The sequence below is a fragment of the Aspergillus welwitschiae genome (assembly GCF_003344945.1).
Source record: "Aspergillus welwitschiae strain CBS 139.54b unplaced genomic scaffold BDQ94scaffold_31, whole genome shotgun sequence".
Lineage (NCBI taxonomy): Eukaryota > Fungi > Ascomycota > Eurotiomycetes > Eurotiales > Aspergillaceae > Aspergillus > Aspergillus welwitschiae.
This window is the reverse complement of record NW_020798725.1, coordinates 81,835-109,793: the sequence shown is the minus strand read 5'-3', so window position 1 is coordinate 109,793 and position 27,959 is coordinate 81,835. Positions and strand designations below refer to the sequence as shown.

At 48.4% G+C, this 27,959-nt stretch overlaps 2 protein-coding genes across 2 annotated transcripts; one reads left to right on the top strand and one right to left on the bottom strand.

Annotated features, from left to right (window-relative positions):
- Positions 1–337: 337 nt before the first annotated feature.
- On the top strand, positions 338–21,606 carry BDQ94DRAFT_173144 (uncharacterized protein; the record flags this gene model as incomplete). Its single annotated transcript, XM_026772102.1, has 3 exons — positions 338–9,769; positions 9,820–17,751; positions 17,806–21,606. 3 exons carry the CDS (start codon positions 338–340, stop codon positions 21,604–21,606), a joined length of 21,165 nt encoding a protein of 7,054 aa, XP_026623184.1.
- A 935-nt stretch (positions 21,607–22,541) lies between these two features.
- Positions 22,542–27,686, bottom strand: BDQ94DRAFT_161475 (ankyrin; the record flags this gene model as incomplete). The annotated part of the gene is made up of 9 exons (XM_026769393.1): positions 22,542–22,667; positions 22,823–22,869; positions 22,933–22,967; positions 23,132–23,342; positions 23,428–23,686; positions 23,954–24,023; positions 24,227–24,342; positions 24,734–24,757; positions 24,897–27,686. The coding sequence occupies 9 exons, from the start codon at positions 27,684–27,686 to the stop codon at positions 22,542–22,544; spliced, it is 3,678 nt and encodes a 1,225-aa protein (XP_026623183.1).
- Between the last annotated feature and the right edge of the window lie 273 nt (positions 27,687–27,959).

The following is a 27,959-nucleotide window of genomic DNA, read 5'->3' as shown; positions in this document are numbered from 1 at the left end:
GGAAAACTTGCTTTGGCGCTGTAGGATTCAGATGCAACAGTATACTGCATATTTGCTTATGTGCTTTCCGACTAAGCCCAGGATGACGACCTCGGAAATTCATTGCCCGTCGGGGGAGTCTGGCCTTAATGGCGTTTTACTAGCATAGTTACAGTGTTGGTACTATAGCTGGCACATCTTCATATATTCTGCTGATGCCCCGTCCAAACATCTTAAAATGAGAAGAGTCCACAGAATTCCATCAATTGCTTCATAACAATACATTCATCAATCCCTCAAACGATCAATAAACCTTATCAAAATGCGATCTCCCAATGATCTTACAACATCAGCAACCATGGAAGATATTCATCAAATATGGTCTTGGAACGCTAACGTGCCTGAGGCGGGTGAGACATGCGTTCACACCCTCATCACCGACAAAGCTCTCCAGCAGCCAGATGCACTTGCCGTCGACGCTTGGGACGGGAGGTGGACGTATGGTGAGCTTGAGAATACTTCTACCAAACTGGCATTGCGTTTGCTTGACTCTGGAGTTGGCCCTGGAACCAATGTTGTCATATGTTTTGAAAAGTCGAAGTATACGCCTCTGGCTATGCTGGCCGTCATGAAGGCGGGTGGAGCCTCCATTGCACTCGATACAAGCCAGCCACAGACTCGATTACAGTCTATCATCAACCAGGTCGACCCTGTAGTGATACTATGCTCCCCGTCCAAGAGCCAGTTGGCCAAGTCAATTATCGCCGAGTCTGCAGTAGCATTGACAATTGATGAAAATTCTCTATCCGAAATGCATTTCGAGCCGGACTCAGTCGCCCGTCTCCCTGACGTCAGTCTGGACAACAATCTCTACGTGGTCTTTACCTCCGGAAGTACAGGAACTCCCAAGGGAGTCGTCGTCACACATCTCAATTATTCTACTGCCATTCTCCACCAACAAGAAGCGCATGGATTCAAGTCCACTTCAAGAGTGTATGACTTTGCTTCGTATGCTTTTGATGTGAGTTGGTCAAATCTCATCCACACCCTCACCATCGGCGCCTGTCTGTGTATTCCATCAGAGCAGGACCGTAAGGACAATCTCATCGAGTCCATACGCTCACTGTGTGCTACACATATCGATGTGACCCCGTCTGTTGCTCGCCTTCTCCCTGATACCTTGCTCTGCAAGATTGAAACACTTGTTTTAGGTGGCGAAAAGCTGTCTGCAGAGCTTGCCAGACATTTATCATCGCTAGTAACATTGAAAAATCCGTATGGACCGAGTGAATGTACGCCTACATCAACTATCGCTACAATTCGACCGGATGATGATGATTCAAAAATTAGCAGCATTGGCCGAGGCTTGGGTGTCAACACCTGGGTTGTAGACAGTGAGAATGAAGGAATTTTGGTGCCTATTGGACAGGTTGGAGAGCTATTACTTGAAGGGCATCTGCTTGGCAATGGCTACTTGAACGACCAGACGAAGACCACTGCAGCCTTTGTCAACGATCCGCTTTTTCTGCTCAATGGCGGCGATGGACCTGGGCATCCTGGGAGGCACGGGCGTCTCTACAAGACCGGCGACCTGGTCCGTTACGAGAAAGACGGTAGCTTGACATTTATTGGCCGTAAGGACACGCAAGTCAAGATTAACGGCCAACGAGTTGAGCTGGGTGATATTGAGCATCATATTAACCGCCACATCCCACATGGTACCGTGTCTGTGCGACAAATTGCAGCAGAAATTATTTCACCGAAGACGGGTTCCAATGCTGTCCTGGCAGCATTCCTCGAGGTCGACCTTGGTGTAGAGGATACGGGAATAGCGGAACAGTTGTTTTTAAAAACAGAGAAGATGATGTCTAACTTGAGAAGCAATATTGCTCGAGATGTCCCTTCATATATGGTTCCTGCTGTATTCATTCCGTTGAGGAACTTCCCATTGTCTCCGACAGGCAAGACAGACCGACGCCAACTGCGGGCCATTGGTGAATCAATGGACTTGACTGTCTTGGCAGGCTTTGGCGCAGCACCTAATGAGGCTCGGATCCCTCTCACTCTGCGAGAGAAACAGTTGAGAAGACTCTGGGGCTCTATCCTCAGGATTGACGAAAACCTTATTGCTCTCGACGATAACTTTTTGCAAAGAGCCAGCAACCCAAATGCAGCCTTGAAACTCGTCACTGCAGCTCGAAGAGAAGGCTTCTCCCTGAGCGTGGCCAACGTGCTGAAGTATCCGCGACTACAGGACATGGCACAGGTGGTTGAAACAGTGGAGCAAGAGCAGGCACCTGAAATTATGCCATTTGAGCTTCTGAGCAATGATATTAATCTTGATCTAGCCCTCAGAGAGGCTGCAGCATCGTGCAACGTACAAGGGAATCAAATTCAAGACATTTATCCCTGCACACCGCTACAGGAAGGCATGATGTCCCTATCCGCAAAACGCGAGGGTGATTACATCATGCAGTATACGCTGGAGCTACACCATCGATGCGACATAGAGCGCCTAGGTAAAGCCTGGGCGACAGTAGTTGCTACGACGCCCATTTTGAGAACACGAATTGTCGACATCACTAGCCAGGGGTTGGTACAGGCTGTTCTAAACGAGCAGTGGTCAAATTCGTCGATCCAAAGGAGGACCTTGAGCCAGGCGAGAGACCACAAGCATCAATTCGGGCTAGGCATGCCATTAGGCAGATTTGAAATTGTCACCGGCGACTCGTCTGATTTTAAGCACTACTTCGTCTGGACACTGCACCATGCCCTGTATGACGGGTGGTCACTTCAGCTTTTACTCGAAAAGCTCGAGAACGAGTACGCCGGAAAGGCAGACGCGCAGTCAAACTCACCCGATTTTAAACGTTTTATCAGGTATATTTCAACGAGGGATGGCGAGAAGACTCATTCGTTCTGGACCGAACAGTTCCAAGACGTCGAAGCCCAGATCTTTCCGAGTTTGCCATCTGTCGACTACCAGCCTAGATCGGACAAACTGTACACTCATTCTGTGGAAGGAATACAATGGCCAAAAAATGGAATCACCCCATCGACGACAATTCGTGCGGCTTACTCTATCTTGATATCCAGTCTGACCAACAGCCCAGATGTTGTCTTCGGCAGCATAACGACGGGCAGACAAGCCGCCGTGGATGAGGTTGAAGAGCTTATTGCACCAACTATAGCCACTGTACCTGTGCGCGTTTCGATCGACAGCAAAGACGAGTTGGGAGAGTTCTTACAACGAATTCAATCTCAGGCCGCAGATATGATCGAGTTTGAGCAGACTGGGCTGCATCAGATTCGACATATCAATGCAGATGCGGAGCGAGCATGCCAGTTTCAGACACTGCTTGTTGTTCAGCCCGCGGAGGGCTCGGCCACAGCACCGAGCGACATTTTTACCAACATTGCCGACGACATAAGGAAAGGAGATGGAAACAGCGCCGCAGAGCTGGGGACTTACGCCTTGACTATGGAGTGTCTGCTCAAGAAAGATGGCCTTGACCTCCATATGAACTATTGTTCCACAGTCATATCGGAGCATCAAGTACGCCGTTTGTCACAGCAGTTTGAGCATGTCCTTGGTCAAATATGTCATCTGACGATGATAATTCACAGACAGAGAACAACACTTGAATCGCTGCGGCAGCCAACAACGGAAACTGAGCGGCAGATGCAGCGAATCTGGGCACAGGTACTCAACCTTAATCAAGCATCAATTGGGCTAGATTACAGCTTTTTCCAACTCGGCGGCGACTCTATTGCTGCCATGGAAGTTGTGACAGAAGCTCGTAAGCTTGGCTTGAAACTGGCTGTGTCAGACATATTCCGTCGCCCGAAATTGCAAGACGTTGCAAAGAAGGCTTGTGACAGTGGCCTGCAGGTTTATGGAGAAGACCAGCTCATGAACGACTCAGAAGTCCAAGTTAATGGAGGCACCGAGCACACTAAGCTACCCGATGATGACAAGGCAGTCGCTGGCCATGAAACGCAGCAAGTCATGGTATGGGAGGGAATGTTCGATAAGGAGGTCTATGGAACTATTGATGATGTCCAATTGGAGAAGATTGGGCGTGACTTCATCGGATGGACGTCCATGTACAATGGCAACCAAATGGACAATGTCGAATTGAACGAGTGGCTTGACGATACTATTGCCACAATACGCAGCAGCGGATCGACAGCCAACATACTCGAGCTGGGGTCCGGCAGTGGAATGATCTTGTTCAATCTTGTCAACGGCCTGCACAGTTATGTTGGACTTGACCCGTCAGAAAAGGCCGTGGACTTCGTTTGTTCCACAGTTAAATCCATTCCCCAGTTGGCCGACCGTGTCTATAATATAAAGGGAACAGCAGACAACATCAACAGCCTAGGCGTACCCATCTCTGCTAACATGGTCATCGTGAACTCTGTCGTCCAGTACTTTCCCAGTCAAGACTATCTGCTCAAAGTAATTGAGGACCTAGTTCAGCTGGAAACAGTCCGCACGATCTTTTTCGGCGACATTCGCTCCTACGCGCTGTTTCGAGAGTTCCAGGTTACCAGGGCGCTGCATATTGCAGGAGATACTGCAACCGAGGACGAGATCCGACAGATGATGGCCAACATGGAGCAAGTCGAGCTGGAGTTGCTGGTAGATCCCGCTTTTTTCACATCCTTAATCGACCGGTTCCCTGGACTCGTCGAACATGTGGAGATTCTTCCAAAAAGATTGAAGTCGACGAACGAGCTGAGTGCCTATCGATACGCTGCCGTCGTGCATCTCAAAGACTCAAACCAACTGGCTCAGCCATTACAACTCCACGATATCCAGAAAGAGAGCTGGATTAACTATTCCGGGCGTCAACTCAATCGTCAGTCGCTGTTACAACTTGTACAGGATTCTTTCTTACGAGACCCGTCCCCCTCATCAGTTGTGGCCGTATGCAATATACCTTATAGCATGACAGTCTACGAGAGGCACGTGATTGAATGGCTTGATAGTGGCCTCACTGCCGGTCCCGATGCCGAGGACTGGCTCTCTTCTATCCGCCAAACATCACAAGAATGCTCGTCACTCTCGGCTCTCGATCTGCAACAAATAGCTCACCAGACAGGATGGCAAGTGGAGATCAGCTGGAGTCGGCAATTTTCTCAGCGCGGTGGCTTGGATGCCATATTCCACCGACACCATTCACGAGGAGACCGAACCAGCAGGGCTTTGTTCAACTTCCCCACAGATCATCAAGGACGGCCATCTCAATCGTTGAGTAATTGGCCTTTGCAGCGCAAGCAACAGGGAGAAGAAAAGCAAATAACTTTGGGAGATGTTTCCACCGTCTGCAAAGAGGACTTGCATGACATCTGGACTTGGAATGAAGTTGTCCCAGACGCCCTCGAGGCCTGTGTCCACGATCTCATCTCGGACACAGTAAGAGCTCAACCTCAATCCCCTGCTATTTGTGCTTGGGATGGTGAGTGGAGTTACATCGAGCTTGATGATTTGTCTAGCCGTCTTGCACACGCGCTTGCTCCGTTTGGCGTTGCCAATACAGTTGTACCTATATGCTTTGAAAAGTCAAAATGGACACCAGTGGCAACGCTGGCTGTGATGAAGGCCGGGGCAGCGTCAGTCACCCTCGATGCCTCTCAGCCTCTGGAGAGATTACGGTCGATTATCTCCCAGACTGACCCTCGAGTGATCTTGTCATCGGCGTCTAAGCAGGGCTTGGGTGCCCAACTCACTAAAGCTCCAAACCTTGTTGTTGACCAACATTCTATTTCTACTATGCACATCACCGCCGAGCCTCTTCCCACCGTTGACCCCTCCAGCAAGCTATATGTTGTTTTCACATCTGGCACCACGGGTGTTCCTAAGGGCGTTATTATCACACACTCTAACTTTAGCAGTGCCATCCGACACCAACAAAAAGCTCATGGTTTCAAATCGACATCTCGGATTTATGACTTTGCCTCATACGCGTTTGACGTTAGCTGGTCTAACTTCATACATGCACTTACCATTGGTGCCTGCTTGTGTATTCCGTCAGATGAGGACCGCCGTGATGACCTGGCCGGGTCGTTGGAGAGGTTCGGCGCTACCCATGTTGACATGACGCCTTCCGCAGCAAGCTTGCTCCCAGAGAAGTCATTCAAAAGGCTTGAGACGGTTGTACTCGGAGGCGAGAAGCTCTCTGTCGAGAGCGCACAGCGCTGGAGCTCACTGGTCAGCCTCAAGAACCCATACGGTCCCAGTGAATGCACGCCCACGGCTACCATTGCGACGGTAACACCCACCGATGAGTACAAATCCAGTATTGGAAGAGGACTGGGTCTGAATACATGGATTGTGAATACTGTTACAGACTCTTTAGTTCCAGTCGGCGGAGTCGGAGAGCTCCTGCTCGAGGGGCCTCTCGTTGGCGCAGGGTACCTCGGCGATGACACAAAGACGGCCGCTTCCTTTGTGCAAGACCCTCAGTTCCTATTGCAAATATGCCCTCAAGGTCAAGCAAGACATACCAGAATGTATAAGACTGGCGATCTGGTTCATTACAACCCGGACGGAAGTCTTAGTTTCGTTGGGCGCAAGGACGCTCAGGTCAAGATTCATGGTCAGCGTGTCGAGTTGACTGAGATTGAGAGCCACATTCGTCGCACCTCTAAGACTATCCAGGTGGCTGTTTTGTTTACTAAGTCAGGGCTGTGTGCAAATAGGGTAGTTGCATTTGTCTGCATCCAGGGAACTGGCCAAACTCAGACAGCCGCCGATCAAATTCGACTCATTGATTCCAAGTATTCGACCCTTGTTACGGCTTACACCGAGTCCGCAAAGTCTAGTCTCAGCGACACTCTTCCTGCTTATATGATTCCCTCAATTTGGATTCCACTCCAGCATGTTCCGTTGTCAACGTCCGGAAAGCTCGATTACAAAGCTTTGAAATCATGGCTTGATAGCATGGATGCCAAGACGTTTGCCAATATTTTAACTGCGTCTGATGGCGACGTGAAGCTTCGCAAGGCTGAGACAGAATTGGAACAGGTCATAGTAGAGGCTTGTGCTACAATTCTCAACATTACAGCATCGAAGGTGAACCTGGATCGGTCGTTCATTGCAAATGGTGGTGATTCCATCTCCGCCATGAGGCTCGTTGCTCATTGTCGCGCGGACAACGTCGTATTTTCGGTGGCTAAATTGCTAAAGAGCAAAACTTTGGCCGCTTTGGCCTCATCTTCAGAAATCAAGTCAGCTTCCAACGTGTTGGGCTTCTATGAGGAGAAAAGTGACTCTTTTGCGCTGTCGCCGATCCAAAAGTGGTTCTTTGAACAAGGTCTCTACAAGAGATCCAATGACAACTTCGACAATCAAGGATTTTATCTCAAGGTTAAGCGCCCATTATTGACAAAGGATATTGGCTCGGCGATTTCCAAAGTTGTTCAGCATCACTCTATGTTGAGAGCTCGCTTTCATCGGAACGGCGACGAGTGGACCCAAAAAACGCTTAAGCCTGACACCAATGGTTTATATCACTTTGGTGTTCATCACATGTGCCTTCCAGCGGATATAGAGCGACTAGCTCTATCACGCCACCAGATGATCGACATCGAAAAGGGGCCAGTATTCTCTGCTGACATTTGCCATAATGCGTTTGGAGAACAGTACCTGATCCTGATTGCTCACCATCTTGTTGTTGATTTAGTCTCGTGGCGTGTCATCCTGGAGGACATAGAATCTCTACTCGGTGGTAGTAATTTGCAACCAAGTCTTCCATTTCAAGTCTGGAATGATATGCAAATTGAGCGGGCGAAGGAATCGAGCCTATTTGATCCTGAAAATGTTCTTTCGACCACTGGAATTAATAACAACCTTGATTTCTGGCAAGCCACAGCAGAAACCAAGAACACCGTCGAGGATCACCTAAATTTCTGTACCAAGATCGACAGCAGCATTACAGAGCTCATCCTCAAAGACGCAAATTACCCGTTCAACACTGAACCTGTGGACCTCCTTCTTGCGGCTGTTTGGCATGCATTCTTCAAGACGTTCCCCCAAAGAGACGGTCTCACTATTTTTATTGAAGGACATGGTCGCGAGCCGTGGTCCTCAGATATTGATCTTTCCCGCACTGTCGGCTGGTTTACTACCATCAGCCCCATCCATGTGTCAAAGAGCGACGTACACAAGTCTGTCGCAAGTCTAGTACGCGTTGTCAAAGATGCGCGGCGGCTCCTGCCTGCAAATGGCTGGGCTTACTTTGCTTCTCGATATTTCAATGAATCGGGAAAATCGGCGTTCAAATCGCACGACTCTATTATGGAAATAACCTTTAACTATCACGGCCAATTTCAACAGCTGGAGAACGAGAAGGCGATGTTTGAAAATGTTACACTCAGTGGAGTCTGCGAGCAAGGACCAGCTCTTCCCGCCTCTTCCTTGATTGCTGTCGAAGTCTCGATAGATCGAGGGCAGGTCACCTTCGACGTTTCTGCCAACCGCTACATTAATCACCAGGATTGTATTTCAGATTGGATCAAAGCAATTCCACAGTCATTGGAGACCATTTCCAATGAGCTTGTGTCTACAGAAATCTCACATCGCACGCTTTGCGACTACGAATTTCTGAGCCTCGGGTATACGGAGCTGGATCGATTACAGGAAAGTGTCATCCCAGAAATTGAGAAGCTAAATAATTCCACAGTAGAATGCATTTACCGCTGTCTTCCCACAGTTGATGGTATTCTGATCAGCCAGTTCAAAGACCCAGAATCGTATAAAACAGTGCAACATTTCGAGATTACTTCCCACATCGACGACCAAATCGACATAGAGCATCTTTCTCTAGCATGGCAAAAAGTGGTTGCCAATCAACCTGCTCTACGAACCGTCTTTATCCCTGGCATGGATAAAGCCGCTGCATTCAATCAAGTTGTGCTGTCTCAGTACCACGCCGAGCTTATCATCCTGCATGCTGCCAGCGACGAGTACACCGAAGCCTTGGAGATGTTCAAGAATCTAACCCCAATCAATTATCAGAGCTTCAAGCCACCTCATAGAGTCGCGATGTGTCGAATCTCACCTAGTAGAGTACTCTGCCAGGTCGAGATGAGTCATGCCATCACAGACGGTGCATCGACATCTATTTTGGCCAATGATCTTCTCCAGGCATACAACGGCAACTCGATGCCAATGAATCTCACGGACACAGCATGTGAGTTTGCTCGGGCCCAACTCACTTCCTCTTTTGGGGAAAAACTGTCATACTGGAAGAAAAAGCTTTCGGGAATGGATCCCTGCCACTTCCCCAAAATTTCGGGTGCTTCAACACAAGGCACCGGTACATCCGTCTGCAAAATTCGTGGCTCTCTGTTTAGCAAAATCCAGGATTACTGCAATATAGTAGAAGTCACGACGGCCAGTTTATTTCAGACCATATGGGCGCTTACTCTGGCCGCCTATACCGGCAACGACTCGACATGCTTTGGGTATCTAGCATCTGGCCGCGACTTGCCTATTGCTGGCATCGATAAATCTATCGGTGCATTCACAAACATGTTGGTTTGTCGAGTCAATATTAACCGAGAAACCGAAATACTTCAATTTGTTCAGACTGTTCATGATCAAGTTATGCAAGATCTGGAGCACCAGCACTGCTCACTAGCAAGCATCCAGCATGAACTAGGCATAAATTCCGATAACCCACTTTTCAACTCCATCCTATCATATCAGAAGCAGGACGATGAGCCGGCAGGAGACGAGGGTTTGGTCATCAAGGCCTTGGACGGACAGGATCCCACAGAGGTACGTTGTATGGCATGTCAAAGTTCTTTACGGAATCTGACAAATCCTAGTACGACATTGTGTTGAATATTGGGCACGCTACCGACCACATCGAAATTGTTTTTGACTATAAACACGCCTGTCTTTCAAGCATCCAGGCAGAGAGCGTACTTTCACTCATGCAATCTACAGCTGCCGCTCTAATTCAGCATGCTTCGGGAGATCATCAGACTTTAAGAAGCGTCAACATGGTCAGCACAGAAGATATATCTGACATATGGCAATGGAACTCAAACGTGCCAGTCACTGTCGACGAGTGTGTGCATCATATCATTACGCGAACTTGTCATGAACGCCCCCAAGCTCCGGCAATCTGTGCATGGGATGGCGATTGGACTTACGCTGAAGTCAACAAGCTGTCAGATAAGCTTGCCCACCTTCTAGTCTCCTATGGTGTTGGCCCTGAAGTGGTTGTCCCGCTTTGCTTCGAAAAGTCAAAGTGGACACCCATAGCAATGATGGCTGTCATGAAGGCAGGAGGCGCATCTGTTGCCATGGACTCAACCCAACCAGAGGAACGCCTACGAGCAATCGTAAATCAAGTGAAGTCACCTATTGTCTTGTCATCATTTGCCAACGGACAGCTTGCAAGCCGACTAATCAGCGAGCTTCCCAGCCCCATCAAAGTCCTCACAATAAGCGACAAAGAATTGGAAAATTTGAATGTTCCGAGTGGAAGCCAACTTCCTCATGTCAACCCCAGTGATACGCTCTATGTGGTATTCACATCCGGTAGTACAGGGCTGCCAAAGGGAGTGGCAGTTACTCACTCCAACATTGCCAGTGCGATCAAACACCAGCGACACTCGCTTGGATTCACTTCTGAATCTAGGGTATTCGACTTTTCTTCCTATATGTTTGATGTTGTCTGGTGCAACTTACTACAGGGTCTTTCTGCTGGAAGCTGCGTTTGCATCCCGAGCGACAATGAAAGAAAGACTGACTTTATGGCCGCTATTGTTAGGATGAGGGCAAACCTTGTCATATTGACACCTTCTGCTATCCGCGGCCTAAAGCTTGACGCTCTGAACAGCCTATGCAACGTCCACTTCATCGGCGAACCTTTACATGTTGACACTTTTAGATCAGTTGACGAAAGTGTCACGATATCCAACCTATATGGCCCCACTGAATGTACAACATTCAGCACAGTACAAACCATCTGCGGCAGACAGGATCAGTCAATCACAATTGGCAAGGGAGCGGGTCTGAATACCTGGGTCGCGGACATAGCCACTGGTACGGCTCTTGTACCAATTGGCAGTGCGGGAGAGCTTCTACTTGAAGGCCCATTAGTCGCCGCCGGCTACCGGGGTGATGCTGTCAAAACGGCTGCCGCATTCGTATATGACCCGCCATTTCTTCTGCGTGGATCGGTGGGCCACCCTGGCAGACGTGGCCGCCTATACAAAACCGGAGATATTGTTCGGTATAACTCCAACGGTACTTTGACTTTCCTTGGCCGAAAGGATTCGCAAGTCAAGATCAACGGACAGCGAGTTGAGTTCGGTGATATTGAGTCTCACATAAACGGGGCGCTGCTACCGGACTTCAGTGAAGGTCAAGCTTTAGTCGAGTTTGTAACACCGCAAGGAAGCTCACGTCCAATGCTTGTAGCTTTTGTTTACTTCGGACCTACTGTCACTGAGGGCATGGATGAGGCCGATCTGCTAAGCCTAGCCAAGCGCACAGCCATATCGCTGGATGAGAGTCTTGCTGCTCGAATCCCTGCATTCATGATACCATCCGCTTATATTCCATTGCAGAAAATCCCTGTCACAGCGACAGGCAAGACAGACCGCCGTCGTTTACGCGAGATGGCCAAAGATGTTACCTGGGACCAGCTCATTTCAGCTGACTCCCACGGTCCTGATCGTTGTCAACCTGGCACAGAGATGGAGATACAGCTGCAGATCCTATGGGGGACTGTGCTAGGAGTTGAAAGTAGTTTGATCGGTGCACACGACAACTTCATGCGCGTCGGTGGTGATTCCGTGGGCGCAATACGCTTAGCGAGTTCTGCCCGGGAACTTGGTTTCACGCTAAACGTGGCTGATATTCTCAAGAACCCGAAACTAAGTGATATGGCAAAACTTATGATACGAACAGAGCCGTCGCAGGATATTTCAATCAAGGAATTCTCTCTCCTCAAACCTGGCTCTGATTTCGACTGGGCTGTTGCAGAAACATCCGCTTTATGTGGCGTGGACAGTAACCAAGTCGAAGACTTGTATCCTTGCACACCCCTGCAAGAGGGCTTGCTGGCGCTGACAACAAAGCGCCCCGGCGACTACATCATCCGGTGCATTTTGGAACTGAAGAGATCAACAGACGTCAAAAAGTTCTGCGCCGCTTGGGAGGCGGTGTTGGAGAGCACCCCAATACTACGAACTCGGATCGTAGACATCGCGGAACAAGGTTTGGTGCAAGCTGTCATCAAACAACCAGCACAGTGGACATCGGCAGAAGCCTCCAGTTTGGTAGACTTCGTGGCTGCTGATAATGAGAAGACAACTGGTCTGGGTATGCCCTTGGTGCGATTCGGACTAGTACAAGAGACCAACAAACACTATTTTGTTTTGACTCTGCATCATGCAGTATATGATGGCTGGGCGCTGAATCTGGTCTTCGAAAAGCTCGAAAATTTTTATGCTGGGTCTTCCAGGCATGAAAGCCCGGATTTCAGACACTTCGTCAAGCACATTTCAAGTCTCGACAACGACGCGGCTGCCAAGTTTTGGAAAGACCAACTCCAAGGCTCAGAGGCACCCACTTTTCCCTCCTTACCAACTGCCACGTTCGTGCCCAAGTCTGAAAAGACCATTTTGCACACAGTTGAAGAGTTGCAGTGGCCCAAGACTAATGTCACTGCTTTTACGTTGGTGCGTGCGGCACTGTCACTTTTAACGGCGGCCTACACCAATTCAGAAGACGTTTGCTTTGGCGTGACTTCCAACGGTCGGCAGGTTGGGCTCCCTGGAGTAGAAAGAATGATAGGTCCGACTATTGCGACAGTGCCAGTTCGTGTTCGCATTGACCGCGAGCAGCGTCTCCAAGCCTTCCTCACACAGATGCAGCATCAGTCCATTGACATGATAGCGTTTGAACAATTTGGTCTGCAGCAAATACGGAAGTCAAGTCCTGACGCCGAACGGGCCTGTAACTTCCAGTCACTTCTCATTGTCCAGCCGGCAGAAGAGACAGCCCAGTGGCAGAGCGATATAATTGCCCGTGATATCGGAGAAGGAGCTGATGATCCTATGGGCATTCAAGAAATTGGAACATATGCCCTTACTCTCGAATGCCATCTCGGACCCGACAGTTTGCTCATAAAGGCCAACTTTGATTCCAATGTAATCGATGAACTACAGGTCAAGCGATTTACAAAGCAGTTTGAGCACGTGCTTCGTCAAATATGCTGCTCTGGTAGTGGCCTTGTCGTTTCTGATATTGATACCACCAGCAGACAAGACATGGAAGATATTTGGAAGTGGAATGCCGTAGTCCCCCAGTCAGTCAACACGCCTGTTCATGAGCTCATCTCCTCTGTGGCACGCAGACTGCCGCATGTCCAAGCTGTATGCGCATGGGACGGCAACTGGACTTACCGTCAACTGGATGACCTGTCAAATTATGTTGCGCACCACCTCGTCGGCCTTGGTGTTGGCTCTCAGGACATCGTACCGCTGTTGTTCGAGAAGTCCAAGTGGATGCCGATCGCGATGCTTGGTGTCATGAAAGCAGGGGCTGCGTCGGTGGCTGTCGATACCAGTCAGCCCAAAGACCGACTTCGCATGATTATCGACCAGGCAAATCCCACGGTCGCGCTAAGCTCAGCTGATAAGTTGCCTCTTGTCCGGAGTCTGACAAAGGCGCAAAGCTTCGTTGTCAATGGCCAAGGTATTGACTGCTTATTAAAACCTAGCCTTAATGCTACACTTCCAGTTGTCGATCCGTCCAGCAGACTGTATTTGGTCTTCACCTCTGGTAGTACGGGTGTCCCGAAGGGTGTTATAATTCGACATTGCAATTTTGCCAGTGCAATTAAACACCAGAAAGAAGTTCAAGGCATCCTTCCAACCTCGCGTGTCTATGACTTTGCTTCATATGCATTTGACGTCGCATGGGCCAATGCGCTACTGACCTTTGAGAGCGGCGCTTGTCTCTGTATCCCATCCGATGCTGACAGAAAGAATGATCTAAACGGTTCGATTGCGCGACTGAAGCCAACTCACGCTGATCTTACGCCTTCGGCAGCACTAGTCCTGTCCAAAGAGTCACTTCAGCAGCTTGATACCCTCACTTTAGGTGGCGAACGTCTCCTAGCGGAGTACGCAACAAAGTGGTCCCAGTTTGTGACAGTTAAAAACTCATACGGACCAAGCGAGTGCACTCCAACTGCCACATTTACCGAGGGAATTGGGCGTGGATACGATCTTGGTGCTAGCATTGGTAAGCCTGCTGGTCTCAACACTTGGGTGGTTGATCCTGTGACGGGGCAGTCGCTCGTTCCCATTGGAGGCGTCGGCGAGCTGTTCTTGGAGGGGCCGCTTGTCGGTGCTGGCTATCTTGATGATGCAGAGAAAACGAATGCTGCTTTTATCAATGATCCACCATTTTTGCTCCGCGGCAACGTTGTCGCGCAACCTGGACGACGCGGCACGCTGTACAAGACGGGTGACATTGTGCGATACAACTCAGATGGCAGTCTCACTTTTGTTTGTCGGAAAGATACACAAGTCAAGATCAATGGCCAGAGAGTAGAGCTTGCTGAGATTGAGAGTCATATAGCTCTATACACAGCGACCCGACAAGTGGCGACCCTATTGCCTAGCACTGGCCTCTGTGCAAACAAGCTGGTAGCTATGATCAGCCTCACAGATGTGAACTATGATGTTAGCGAGGACCTCGCCGAAAACAAGATTGAGCTGGCATCTTCGGAACATGACCAACTCATCAATGAGCACATCGAGGCCCTTCAATCGTTATTGCGCGAGTCTTTGCCGCAGTACATGATTCCATCTCTGTGGGTGGTCTTGTACAACCTCCCTATGACAGCATCGGGAAAGCAAGACAATAAGGCACTCAAATCCTGGCTGGAAAATATGGATGAAACGCTTTTTTCTAAAATCAACAATGCGAACGATAGCGACATTATCCGAAAACCAGACACAGAAGACGAAAGAGCCCTCAGCCAGAAATGCAGTATTGTCCTTAATATGCCCGTCGACAAGATCAATCTCGACAAATCCTTTATTGCGAATGGTGGAGATTCCATTTCCGCAATGAGGCTTGCATCCCACTACAGAACTGCGGGAATTTCCATCTCAGTCTCAACACTCCTTCAAAGTAAAACCCTCGCGGATTTCGCAGCATTTTCGGGCGCAACAGCCATTACCGGAGTCAGTCAGGAAGAGCATACTGACGTTCCTTTCGAACTATCACCCATCCAGCAGTGGTTCTTTGACCAATCGCCCTTTATGAGCCAGCAGAAGCATGACAGATTCTACAACCAAGGATTCTATGTGAGACTCAGGCGCACAGTGGGAATCAATGATCTAGAATCAGCCTTTCTTTCTCTGGTCAATCGGCACGCGATGTTACGCTCGCGATTCCAGCATCATGGGGGCAAATGGAAGCAAATAATCCTCAGTCACAGCAAACGAGCTCTTCATTTGAACGTATCGCAGCACCTGTCCATGAGCGAGATTGCATCGTTAGCTCAAGAGCGGCACCGACAGATCGACATAGAGAAAGGTCCTGTCTTCTCGGTTGATATTTGCTTACTAGGCCAGCAGCAGCATCTGGTCATGATAGCCCATCATTTGGTTACCGATTTGGTCTCCTGGCGGATTATCTTAGATGATCTGGAGACTATTCTCAACGGCCATTCCCTAACGGCCGCTCTACCATTCCAAGTGTGGAGCAGGCTGCAAGCTGAGCGGGCTGTATCTTCCACTCTGAAGCCTCACAACTTGCTGTCGACTGACGGCGTCCATAACAATCTCAAGTTTTGGAAGTATACGCACGACACGCCCAACTGCTTGGCAGACCACAGGCTCCGATCGGTCACCATTGATCGAGAAACTACGGCTGTACTACTGGGCGAGGCAAACAAAGCCATGAACACAGAGCCAGTAGAGATCCTTTTATCAGCTGTTTGGGATGCATTCTTTCGGACATTTTCCCAGCGCAACAGCCTGACCATATTCAACGAAGGTCATGGTCGCGAAGCTTGGTCCGATGAAATTGACTTGTCGAGCACTGTTGGATGGTTTACCACACTCAGTCCCATCAACATCTATAGAAATAATGCCACCAGCGAGACCGACATGGTGCGGCTCGTCAAGGATGCCCGCCGCAGCCTTCCCGCGAACGGCTGGTCTTACTTCACCTCCCGATATCTGAACCCCGACGGGCAAAGAGCTTTTGAAAGCCATAATACAGTGTCTGAAGTTGTTTTCAATTATCATGGCCAATTCCAACAACTAGAAAGTCATCAAGCTCTTTTTGAAGACATTGATCTTGTCGATGTACGTGAGCAAGGTCGCTCAATATCTGCAGGGTCTTTATTTAACATCGAGGTTGCCATTGAAGCAATGCAAGCGCACTTTGAATTCTCCGTCAATCAAAATATCGCTCATCAGAGCTTGATTAACAAGTGGATTGACCAGGTTCAACCCTCTTTGGAAAGGATTTGCCTCGTCCTTCTCGAGGCCAACCCAACGCATACGCTGTGTGACTTCAAGTTCATCAGTCTCGACTACCAGCGCCTTGACGATCTTACCAGTCGACTACTTCCGGAGATCGAGTCAATCAACCAATCAACTGTTGTGGAGATTTTCTCGTGCTCTCCGATTGTCGATGGAATGCTCCTCAGTCAGATAAAGCAGCCAGAATCATACAAGACACTTCAGCGATACGAGGTGTTGTCATCTCATGACCATCCTATCTGTCTCGACACCCTCAAAATTGCTTGGCAAAAGGTGATTTCTCGCCAGCCTGCCCTGAGGACAGTTTTCATTACTGGCCTTGACGGATCTACCGCCTTTTACCAGGCCCTTCTCAAAGAGTGCTCCGGGGATGTTATCGTTGTTGAGGCTAAAACTGAAGAGGAAGCCCTGAAAGCCTTTTCCTCGCTTCCGAAAGTCGATTACCAACAGGCCAAACCTCCTCATCGCCTCACTCTTTGTCAAACGCCGGATGACAAAGTCTTTTGTCAGATTGAAATGAGCCATGCTATTACTGATGGTGCCTCTTCCAACATCTTGATTAAGGATCTGATTGACGCTTATAGTGATAGGCTGTCGTCAACAGACCTTGTCAAAACAACACGCGAATTTGCTAGCCACTTGCTGGCTAAGCCACAGTCCCAAAAGATTTCGTATTGGAACACAAAACTCAAGGGCCTTGAACCTTGCCGCTTTCCATCCCTATCGAGCATGTCTCGGGAGAAGCACGAGTGTAGCTCGGAGATTGGAGTTTTTGTCGAAGACAAGATGTTTGCGCAGATTCAAGACTTCTGTAGCATAAACCAGGTCACGCCAGCAAGTCTCCTCAAAAGCGCCTGGGCTTTGACACTCTCGACCTACGTACAAAATCAATCTGTCTGCTTTGGCTATCTGGCATCTGGTCGAGACCTCCCAATCGCCGGGATGGACGAATCTGTCGGCGCTTACACTAACATCATGGTCTGCCGTGCCGATTTGGATGGGCAACAGCCTGGTGTGGCACTCGTGCGACAACTTCAGGATCAATTATTGCAGGACTTGAGCTTCCAACATATATCGCTTGCTAGCATTCAACATGAGCTTGGACTGGCGTCCGATCAGCAGCTTTTCAACTCTATTGTCTCTTTTCAGAGGTCAGGAGACGATAATGAACAATCAGCAGAGGAGGGTAAACTTCGATTCAAGAATATTGATGGTTTGGACCCAACAGAAGTCAGTGGATTGTTGAGCATGAGAGTGTATACATCTGGACTAATGTTTTTATAGTACGACATCGTATTGGGTATCAACCAAGGAACCAGGTCCATCGAAATTGACCTTGAATTCTCACACAGCTGTCTCACTAGTAATCAGGCAAAACGCATTCTCGAGCATCTGGAGTCAAACATTGCCGCTATTCTTCACAATGAGCCACCTGCTCTGATCAGCCCCCAAGATGAGCAAGATATTTGGAGCTGGAACTCCACTGTTCCTGACATGGTCAACATCTGCGTTCACGATCTGATCTCCAAGATAGTATTCCGCCAGCCTGATGCACCAGCTGTTTGCTCATGGGACGGCGATTTCACCTATGCGGAGCTGGATAATTTTGCAACACGCCTTGCCAATAGCCTCAGCAAGATGGGCATCGGAAGAGGCAGCATCGTCCCGCTATGTTTTGAAAAATCAAAATGGACACCAGTTGCCATGCTAGCAGTTATGAAAACAGGTGCAGCCTCTGTTACGATGGATACTAGCCAGCCTGAAGAACGGCTCCAGTCTATTGTTGCACAGGTGGATGCTAAACTTGTGATCTCTTCGACATTGAAGGTTAAGCTAGCAGCCAGGCTCACAACGGCTCCCGTCTTGGCTATAGACAAAGCCAGCATGAAGGCGATGGCTGATGATACGCCGCTGGCTGCAGTCGATCCCGCAAACAGTATTTACATTGTCTTCACATCAGGGAGCACTGGCACGCCAAAAGGTGTCATTATCACTCATACCAACTACAGCAGCGCCATCAAGCATCAGCAGAGTGAACACGGCTTCAAGCCATCCTCTAGGGTCTTTGACTTTGCCTCTTATGCGTTCGATGTCAGCTGGTCCAATTTCTTGCACACCTTGACCATTGGGGCCTGCTTATGCATTCCTTCTGATGATGATCGTAAAAATGACCCGGCGGGCGCAATTGACCGCTTACGGTGTACACACGTTGATATGACCCCGTCGGCCGCAAGCGTCTTACCTGCCAGTACGTTGGCTAAATTGGATACCCTTGTTCTGGGAGGCGAGAAGCTCTCACTTGAATATGCCCAACGCTGGTCCGCCCTGACAAGCGTGCGTAATCCGTACGGGCCTTCCGAATGCACACCGACGTCGACAATTACTGAGATTAATTCTGCGGAAATAAGCAAGGGCAAAGTGAGCATCGGCAAAGGAGTGGGACTCAATACTTGGATTGTTGATCCTGCTACTGCACAACATTTAATGCCGATTGGCATCCCTGGGGAGTTATTACTCGAAGGTCCGCTTGTTGGTGCTGGTTATCTCGGAGACCCTGTCAAAACCGCCTCAGCATTTATTGAAGATCCAGCATTCCTAGTCAAAGGTGCTGGTCCAGGAATTCCAGGCCGCCGTGGTCGTCTGTACAGGACGGGCGATCTAGTCACCTATAATACCGATGGTAGCTTGTCATTTGTGGGCCGAAGGGACTCTCAAATCAAGATAAACGGGCAACGCGTGGAATTAGGCGACATCGAGTCGCACGTTTCTGCAAACCTGGTGAGTCATGGCAGTGCTCAGGTTGCGGTCGAGGTTGTGTCACCCCAAGCTAGCTCCAACAACATACTTGTCGCCTTCGTGAGCTTTGACGACCTGAATTCTATCAACCCGAATGATGAAAAGCTTCTTGCCCGCACGAAAGCGGCGACCGAGGGAATTAGGGAGAAACTCGCGACACAAATCCCATCTTATATGATTCCTTCGATCTACATCCCTGTTACTGTTTTTCCCACAACAGCTACTGGGAAGACTGATCGGCACCGATTACGTGAAATGGCCTCAAGCCTCACCCTGGAGCAGCTTACCTCAATCAACCAAGCTCAACAGCAATCTCAACCCCCCACTACTCCTTTGGAAGTGGCACTTCGGGAGCTCTGGATCTCAGTTCTCAAATTAGGATCGCGAAAGATTAGCACTACAAACAACTTCTTCGAACTTGGTGGAGATTCCATCGGTGCTATGAGGCTGGTAGGCGCGGCCCGTGACCACGGACTATCGCTTTCCGTTGTAGATATTTTCAAGCATCCTAAGTTCAGCGAAATGGCTGCTTTGCTTCGTTCTGTGGATAAGCCGCAGTCGGAAGAGCCACGGGTATTTCAACCCACTTCGCTTCTGTCCAAAGATCACAACAAAGACCAGATACTCTCTCGACTCTTTGACTTTGGTATTGACTTGGAAAACGTTGAAGACATCCTCCCTGTCACGGATCATCAAGCTCGTTCCATCGCGATGACTCACTCTGCGTCCCGCGACTTGCTACTCTATCACACTTTAGATAGCAAGGGCGTGCCAAATATGCGCAAGATGCGAGCAGTGTGCAATGAGCTCGTCAATAGATATGATCTCTTGCGAACCCTTTTCATCGCACATAAAGACAGCTTCTTGCAGGTCGTGCTGAAGGCCTTTCCTGTGGATATAACCGTCTTGAGAATTGAGAATGCCAGCCTAGAGGAATGCACAGAAGAGCTACGATTACGCGACAGGGACGATGAGCTCCGTTATGGCTCGCTCCTAACAAAGATTGCTATTTTGCATCAAATCCGCGACAACGAATACCGTCTTGTGGTCCGCATTTCCCATGCTCAACATGACGGAATGAGCTTGATGAAAATGTGGAACGCATTTGAAGAAATGTACGGTGACGGGAGTGACGACTCATTCCACATTCCTTCGGACACTAGCTTCCAAGAAAAGTCTAAGGCTAGTTTCTCCAACTACATGCATGCCGTGGCTGGTACAAACCGGGAGCAAGCTAAGTCTCACTGGCGCAGACTCCTCAAGGGCTCTAGCATGACGAACCTCAAGCCCCATGCTTCATATGCCCTGACCTTTGGCGAAGGACCATGTGTCGCCAGACATGTTCCTAAGAGCATTGCTCAAGGTACTGGATTTACATTTCATACTGTACTGAAGGCTGCTTGGGCGTACGTTCTGGCAAAACACCTTGCCAACGACGACGTGGTTTTCTGTAGCCTCACTCACGGTCGGGGCTTGCCCGGGACACAAGATGTCTTTGGAGACTGCGTGAACATCATTCCTACTCGAGTATCTTTTACCGACGGATGGACTGTTCGCGACCTTCTCAGTGCATTGAACACCCAACAGATTGCGAGCATGGAGCATGAGAATATAGGCACACGCGAAATTGTCCGTGACTGCACTACATGGCCGAAGTGGACATATGCAGGATCCATCGTTTATCACCATGACTTTGACGATGGAGAACATATTGCTCGTAACCGCAGTATGCACGTTGAGCAGGAGCTAGATCTGTCTCACGGCAAAGTGGACATGACCGACGTTCATATCACTTCTAAGCCTGATAACAACATGTTCCGAATTGAGCTGGACTTCGCACATGGCGTGGTGTCTGAGCGTGACGCTGAACTGCTGGCTGCGAAACTGACGGAGTCTATCATCGTTTTCTGCAATGTCATGGACCAGCCTTTGTTATCTCCCGACCAGATCAGATATCTGTGGACAACCACATTGCTGCCCTCAGAGGAGCCTCTCAGTGCAACCCCAACAAATGAACAGTTAATGGTTGTTAGCATTAGCCCGACTGAAATGCAATGGGCGCTTGAGAGTGCGTGGAGGGACACTTTCAATTGCCGCCTTAGTCCTGAGGTGAAAGCGGGCAAGACAATTTTTGATCTTGGTGGTGACTTGGTAAGCGCTAGTCTGATATCAGCTCACATGGAGAGGCAAGGATATGTCCTTAGTGTTGAGGATGTCTTGGGGAATCCGACTTGGTTCTCGCAACTGACGCTGTTGACGAAGCGCTCTCTTCGGGATGTTGATGTCTGATCAACAAGAATGTTTAATATTCAGTCTGTCATTACTATTTGGTATCATCACTCAGTACTTCGGCGTTTCTTTTTTTTATTTTTACACAATATTTCATGCTTTGAAATCAATCAACTTTGAACCTGTTGAGTGATATGCCCGTACTAGTACTAATCTTCGATCTCATTTTCAAGTTTGACCTTCTGGCATATACATACTCTGTTCTAGTAGCTTCCTTGGCTCTAAAGTTCACTGGCAGACATTGGTCAATGTCTTCAAGTTATTGATAGTAGATGCAATACGCAGATGATTGAAAATTCAATTCAAAAAATAAAAAAATAAAAAAATAAAAATAACGTTCATTCCTCATAGCTGATTGTCAAATGCCTACGGATAGTAAAATAAAGAATAAGTAGGATTAGTAAATATAAAATATTGAGATTCAGGCAGTTCAGCTGAGTTTCAGTTAAAGAAGAATAAATAGAATAAAAAGAAAGTAGTAACAGTACTAAATCTAAAATAAAAAAAAAAAATAAAAAAAAAAAAAAAAAAAAATAAAAAAAAAAAAAAAAAAAAAAAAAAAAAAAAAAAAAAACAGGTAAATACTAATATATAATAGAATAGATTTGCTGGTAGTTATCCGTCCAACTACTAACCTCCTGGCGTGTGGATTGAGTACAGCTGAGCAGACGGAAAGCCCTATTCTCCACACCCTATGGTCGTATGTACTTATTTATTTACACAGGGAGTATATAATGGATGACTCAATATCGAGTTCAAGCCGGATTCAACCCACTCTTAAATGAATTCTTATACCTGTCCAGGCCAGTACGCACTATCTATGCGCAGACCAAGCATGCTGCAGCAGAATCATCACTTTATATAAGCAATGAAACAGCCTCAAGTGTGTGAGTGAAAGTGTAGTAAGGTTCAAGGAGTATTACCTCCAACAGGGGTCAGTGTGATGCAATATAGCAGCCTTGCCGGGCAAACCATCCGGACTGACGTTTAACCTTGACTCGACTGACCCTCACTGAAGATTCACTCCCATCCTGTGTATTTGGGCTTCTCACTATTCTCACCTTTGACATCTCTTTACTTTACAATATATTCACTATATCTACCATCATGACTTCATTCATTGGTAACCTCATGGCCGCTATAGGCTTTCCCAGCACTCGCAGGAGGTACTCTAGGCTTTCACAAACCGCAGATTTACCACCAAAGCCAGACTTACCACCGCTCCTCCGCCTTCCTCCTCACCTCCTTGGAAAGATCCTGCGGCTTTTACCTCTTCCATCTAAGGCTTGTCTAGTCTTAACATGCCAGGAACTCTACCAAACTTACAAGCCAATAATTGAAGATCACCGACTCCAGTTTCCCTGTTTGTTAAAAAACCTCGATCCCACTATCAGTCTTGACCAAGCTAGGGTACCTCGTAACATATTTCTGCATCAGCTCCAGAATGAAAAGTGGGCTTTCTGCAAGGCATGCCTCAAGCTACACCCATGGACCCATTTAAAGGATGACAATACCTGCCACTCACGAGCCGGAATCGTTGACCTCTGTCCCTGTATCAGTCTCACGCATCGAGACAAGACCCGTCTGTTCCAAACTTTCTTCTCGAAAACAAATGGTTTCACACCACCCAAACAGGATCCACGATTTCAGCTGCTGTGGGAAGGGAATCCACGCTTCCCGCCAGAGTTGGTCGGAAAGTGCCGTTGTGTACAGGTACACCACTGTAGGGTAATCTTCTACCCAGGTGCCCAGATTGATATAAAAGTTCAGTTATCCTATGGAGCTGAGCATCAACAGTGGATTCTTCTGGCGCAAACAGACTATAAAATTGCCTTACATTCCTGGCCTCGCCCGGCTTCAATAGAGCCATATTTCGCATGTCCCCACCAGAGTCTACTTTCTTGGGCGTTCCATCCATCTCAGAAAGATACTGACTGCGTAGTCTGCGGCTCGTGGTTTCGTCTGAGGTGTACACCTCAGGCTGATGGTGGGGAGCGGGATTTGTTTGTGTATAGGAAGCTTGGGGGAGTGAAGTGGCCGCCAGATGTAGCTTGGCAGGATCAATGTCGGCTTCGAGATCCTATCTCATATAAGCGTCTCTGGGTGAGCGAAACAATTGGATGAATCTGGAGGGTTCGAGCTTTCGGAGGCGCGCATGTGTGTTGCTTTTCTTCTTGCTTTGCTGTTCAGCGGCAACATATCATATAGGCCTTAAGATTAAATGCTCTAAAGAGGAGGGAATAGGCCGAGGCCTTCTAAGGCAACTAGGCACTGCGTAGGTGGCTTGTCTCCCTATTCAGGGCACTTCAGGCCCTTGTTCATCTACTCGAATACAAGGAAGTCATACCTGAGTGAATGAAGTAAATGAAAAACCAAGAAGCGCCAATAAACCCTCTCTTCCCGTAAGCGTGAAAGTTCTAACATCTAGGTAGTCCTTCTTTTCTCTTCAAAAACAATACCGCTATTGCGCCCCAGAGTAATTGCATACTGGAACTTGGACAATATGACAGGAACAGGCGTATCAACGTTCGACCACACAATTAATCTGGAAGATCATGACACCTATAAGGTGACTCGAGCCGTTCTCTGACGCACCAAGATTGAATTTATCGAGCCGTACAAGGATTGGACAACTCCCACGTCGGATATGTTCAGAGTAGAACGGGTTGAATTGAAGAAAGGCAATTTCTGTTCAATCTGAATTGAGCGAGACGAACCCGTTTGAGGGTTTCCAGCCTGTATGCATATGCGGAGGTACGATGGAAAAACAGAATTGCATTTGATGTTTCAGTAGGAATTGGTAGAGCATAGGGCCTATTATTATAAGAAAAAGCAGCCAAATATGTGCTTCAAGTTGTGGTGGATGTGCGACGCCTGCAACAGGGCAGGAGAGAGCAAGATCAGCCAAGTCGATGACAGGACGTGCATCAACGGACAATCCTTCCCAAAAAATATCGTCATTGATTGCCACAATCCTGAGATCCATGGTCGCCCAAAGGACATCAGTAAAAGCGCGGTCTTCATCTGTTGTACCCAGAGTTGGCAGAGGCTGGAAGTTCTGAAGGAAGAAAACTTTTGTCTCCACATAATAAACAGCGCAGGAGTCGATGAAGTAATATTGACGCACAGATGATTGTCTGAATGTAAAGAACTACCACCAGTTTTGAGTATAATCATCCAGGTCCTGTTCATGCAGTCAGATTGATGTTTAGTTGCCATGTGGCGCTCTCTTTGGAGACTTGCTTCAAGCAAGTCTCCAAAGGTTTAACTGCAGCGGAAGAGTCACTTACCCCTGCGACCTCGGCAGGTTGTTCAAAGCCATCCTCAAACACATACTCGTCACCATACTCGTCCTCATAGTTGTCATAATCCTCGTCCTCGTCCTCATACTTATACTGATCATGACCCTCATCCTCAACCGATGCTCCGGTTGCTACAAGCGAGTCCTTAAAAGAGACCAATAGTCTCGCTGCAGCATAGTGGCCATTATTTTTCGCAAGCCTTACGGCTTCATCAAAAGAGAATTGGTGCTCACCCACAATGAGTGCTCCTCGGTCAAGCAGCAAGTGTAACATATCAATTCGTCCGTGCTCGGCAGCGCCCATCAAAGCGGTGCGCCCATGATACAATGCAGGTTTTCCATTGACATCTGCGCCGAGGTCAAGCAGCGTCTGGGCAATGCCGATGAATCCGTTTATGGCCGCAATCTGTAAAGCGGTCGCACCACCTTTCGCGGCAGCGGGGCCATTGACATCAGCCCCTTGATGCAGGAGAATATTGAATAACTCCATGTTTCCATTCTCGACAGCGATCTGTAACGGCGTACGTCTGAAGGGACCGTCTCCCAAGTAATTGACACCAGCTCCTTTCATCAACATTTCACGAACGACCCACACCAATTGTGCTTGGACAGCAGCTTGAAGAGGACTATAATTACATTGGTCTTCTGCGCACCATATATCGCAACTCAAATCGAAGTCAAGTTGCATCAACTCCTCCAGCTGGTCATGATTCCCTGATAGTATTGCCCTGGTTAGAGCACGGGACACAAGCGTTGGGTGCCACGGTATCCCAGCCGCGGCTGCCCAATCGAGAAGATATGTGAGATGAGTGCTTTTGGCATTCCAACCAGCTGCCAATTCAAGTACCGATTTGACGTCATCCCCCCACAATTTCCTCCAGGTGTAGGACGTCGATCTGGTTGCGAGTGGCTGAGGTGCTCCTGTAAAGTCCACGTTTGTCTCCCGAAGTAGCTCTAGCGTAGCCATTGAAGGTTCCATCAAAGAAGCTGCCACTGCTGTTGGAGCACTCCCCGAAAAGTTTCTTAGTAGCATTGGTAGAAGTCCGATATGTTCATGTATCGCATATGTGAGAGCATGGTCTGTTACTTCAACACCACGCTCCAGAAGAGCTTGTACAAGTTTCACATTATTCATTAAGATGGCTGCCTCCAAGGGGGTTTTCTGACCTGAGGTGGTGAAGGTATGCCGAGGCTCGTGCTCCTTATGAGCGGTGTTCTGGAGCAAGAAGTATGCTAGGCCTTCATGTCCAGCTAGTATAGCAGATGCAAGAATCCGAGGGCCGGATAGATGGAGGACGTCTGTTAAGACTTCTTTCTCTTGCATGAGGATGGCAGTCTGCAGGTTCCCGATTTTCCTCGTTCTGATTCCAAAGTAATTAGCACCGGCATTCATTAGCTTGTCGATCACGGCATCATTTCCAACTTCGAGAGCGGCTGCAAGGACGCTACCTGGAGCCACTTCGAAGCGATCATTTGTTCGTGCGTTTGAGTTGATCAAAAGATCAACTATGTGCGCGTCATCTTTCTTAATTGCAGTCATAAGAGCTGATGGCGACTTCTGCACATCGCATGGCTCTCTGTCAATCCTGGCACCATGCTTGATCAACATTTGGCAAAGAGTAAAGTCGCTCCTCTGAGCGGCATGCTCGAGTAGGGTAGTTTCTCCCTCGTCAGCAGCTCGGACATCAGCGCCTGAATCAAGTAAAATTTGAGCTATCTCAGTTTCGCCGGTCATAGCTGCTAGGGTCAGTGGAAACACATAGGGCAGCGAGGAAGGGAGTTGGTTTGGGCCAACACTACGGCCAGTCAAAAGTCGGACAATACCAACATCACCCTCCCTGACTGCAAGGCCTAGCAAGCAATACTTCCGGTCTTTACGTCCGATGTAATCCCCTGACGTGATGAATCCATTCAACTTTGCACCTCGGTCAAGGAACAGCTCAATAAGCCACTCATTTCCAGTTATCACCGCCGGAACAAGAAGATCTGGATCATTGTTTCCAGCTTCCAGATATTTCTTAAGGTAGACCTCTACCATCTCCTCAATCAGATCCCAATCTTGCGGATCTTGAAGAAAAAGTCCCCCAGCTGCACGGGCACAATCTCGTGTCACTTTTGCACCTCGCAGAAAGAGTCCCCGAATGGCCGCACAGTTTGCGCTTGTGATGGCAAAATACAGAGCAGTTTTACCAAGCTCATCAGCAAAGCCATGTTCCACGTCGGCACCGTACTTGATCAGAAGATCGATAAGAGGAAGACTCCCTTGCTCAGCAGCAAATTGTAAAGGAGTCAAGAAGCAGATGCCGTCCACTTCTTCTGTCAATGCCTCAATCAATCCATCTGGGTTCATGCCAGACCGAAGCATGCTTTCAATGATCTCAAAATCACTTGTCCGGAGTGCACTTTCAAACACCTTTTCTGCGATAGATTCGGCGGTGGGCTCACGGGTTGATAGCAAAATCCTGAGATGATCCAGATCACCCCAACCACTATCTTTGAGCAATCCTAGGATTAATTTGGCATCACGTTCCTTCCCCTTTACAAACGACACATTACTATCGGGGGACATCAAGTTATTGGAAATGAGGTACAACACGACACTCAAATGATCTCTAAGGTCCGATCGCAAGGTACTCAGGTTTGTTCCCAATCTGTCGATTTGCCCTTTCTCCATTTCTGGCATGAGAATACTCAGAGCTGCTGATGTACGTGACCCACTGTAGATATTCTCAAGATGCTTAGGTTTAGTCCAGGGTATGATTGAGCTCAAGCGTTGCATCAACTCGCAACTGGCACCTTTGGTGACGTTGCCAGAGCGCGACGAGTCCACAAAGAGAGAAGAGGATGGCGAAAAAGGTGCTGATAATTTGATTATATTAACATCCAAGCTCGTATGTGTGTGTGTGTGTGTGTGTGTGTCAAACGCATCTCACCTTGCTCTTTTGGGGGATCAATGTCAATGAAGCTCTTGAACCGCAGCCAGGGCAAAGAGCTGTCCCACGAGAGGCACATCCCCGTTGTTTGTGGTGTTGTTACAAGATAGCCCTCCGGG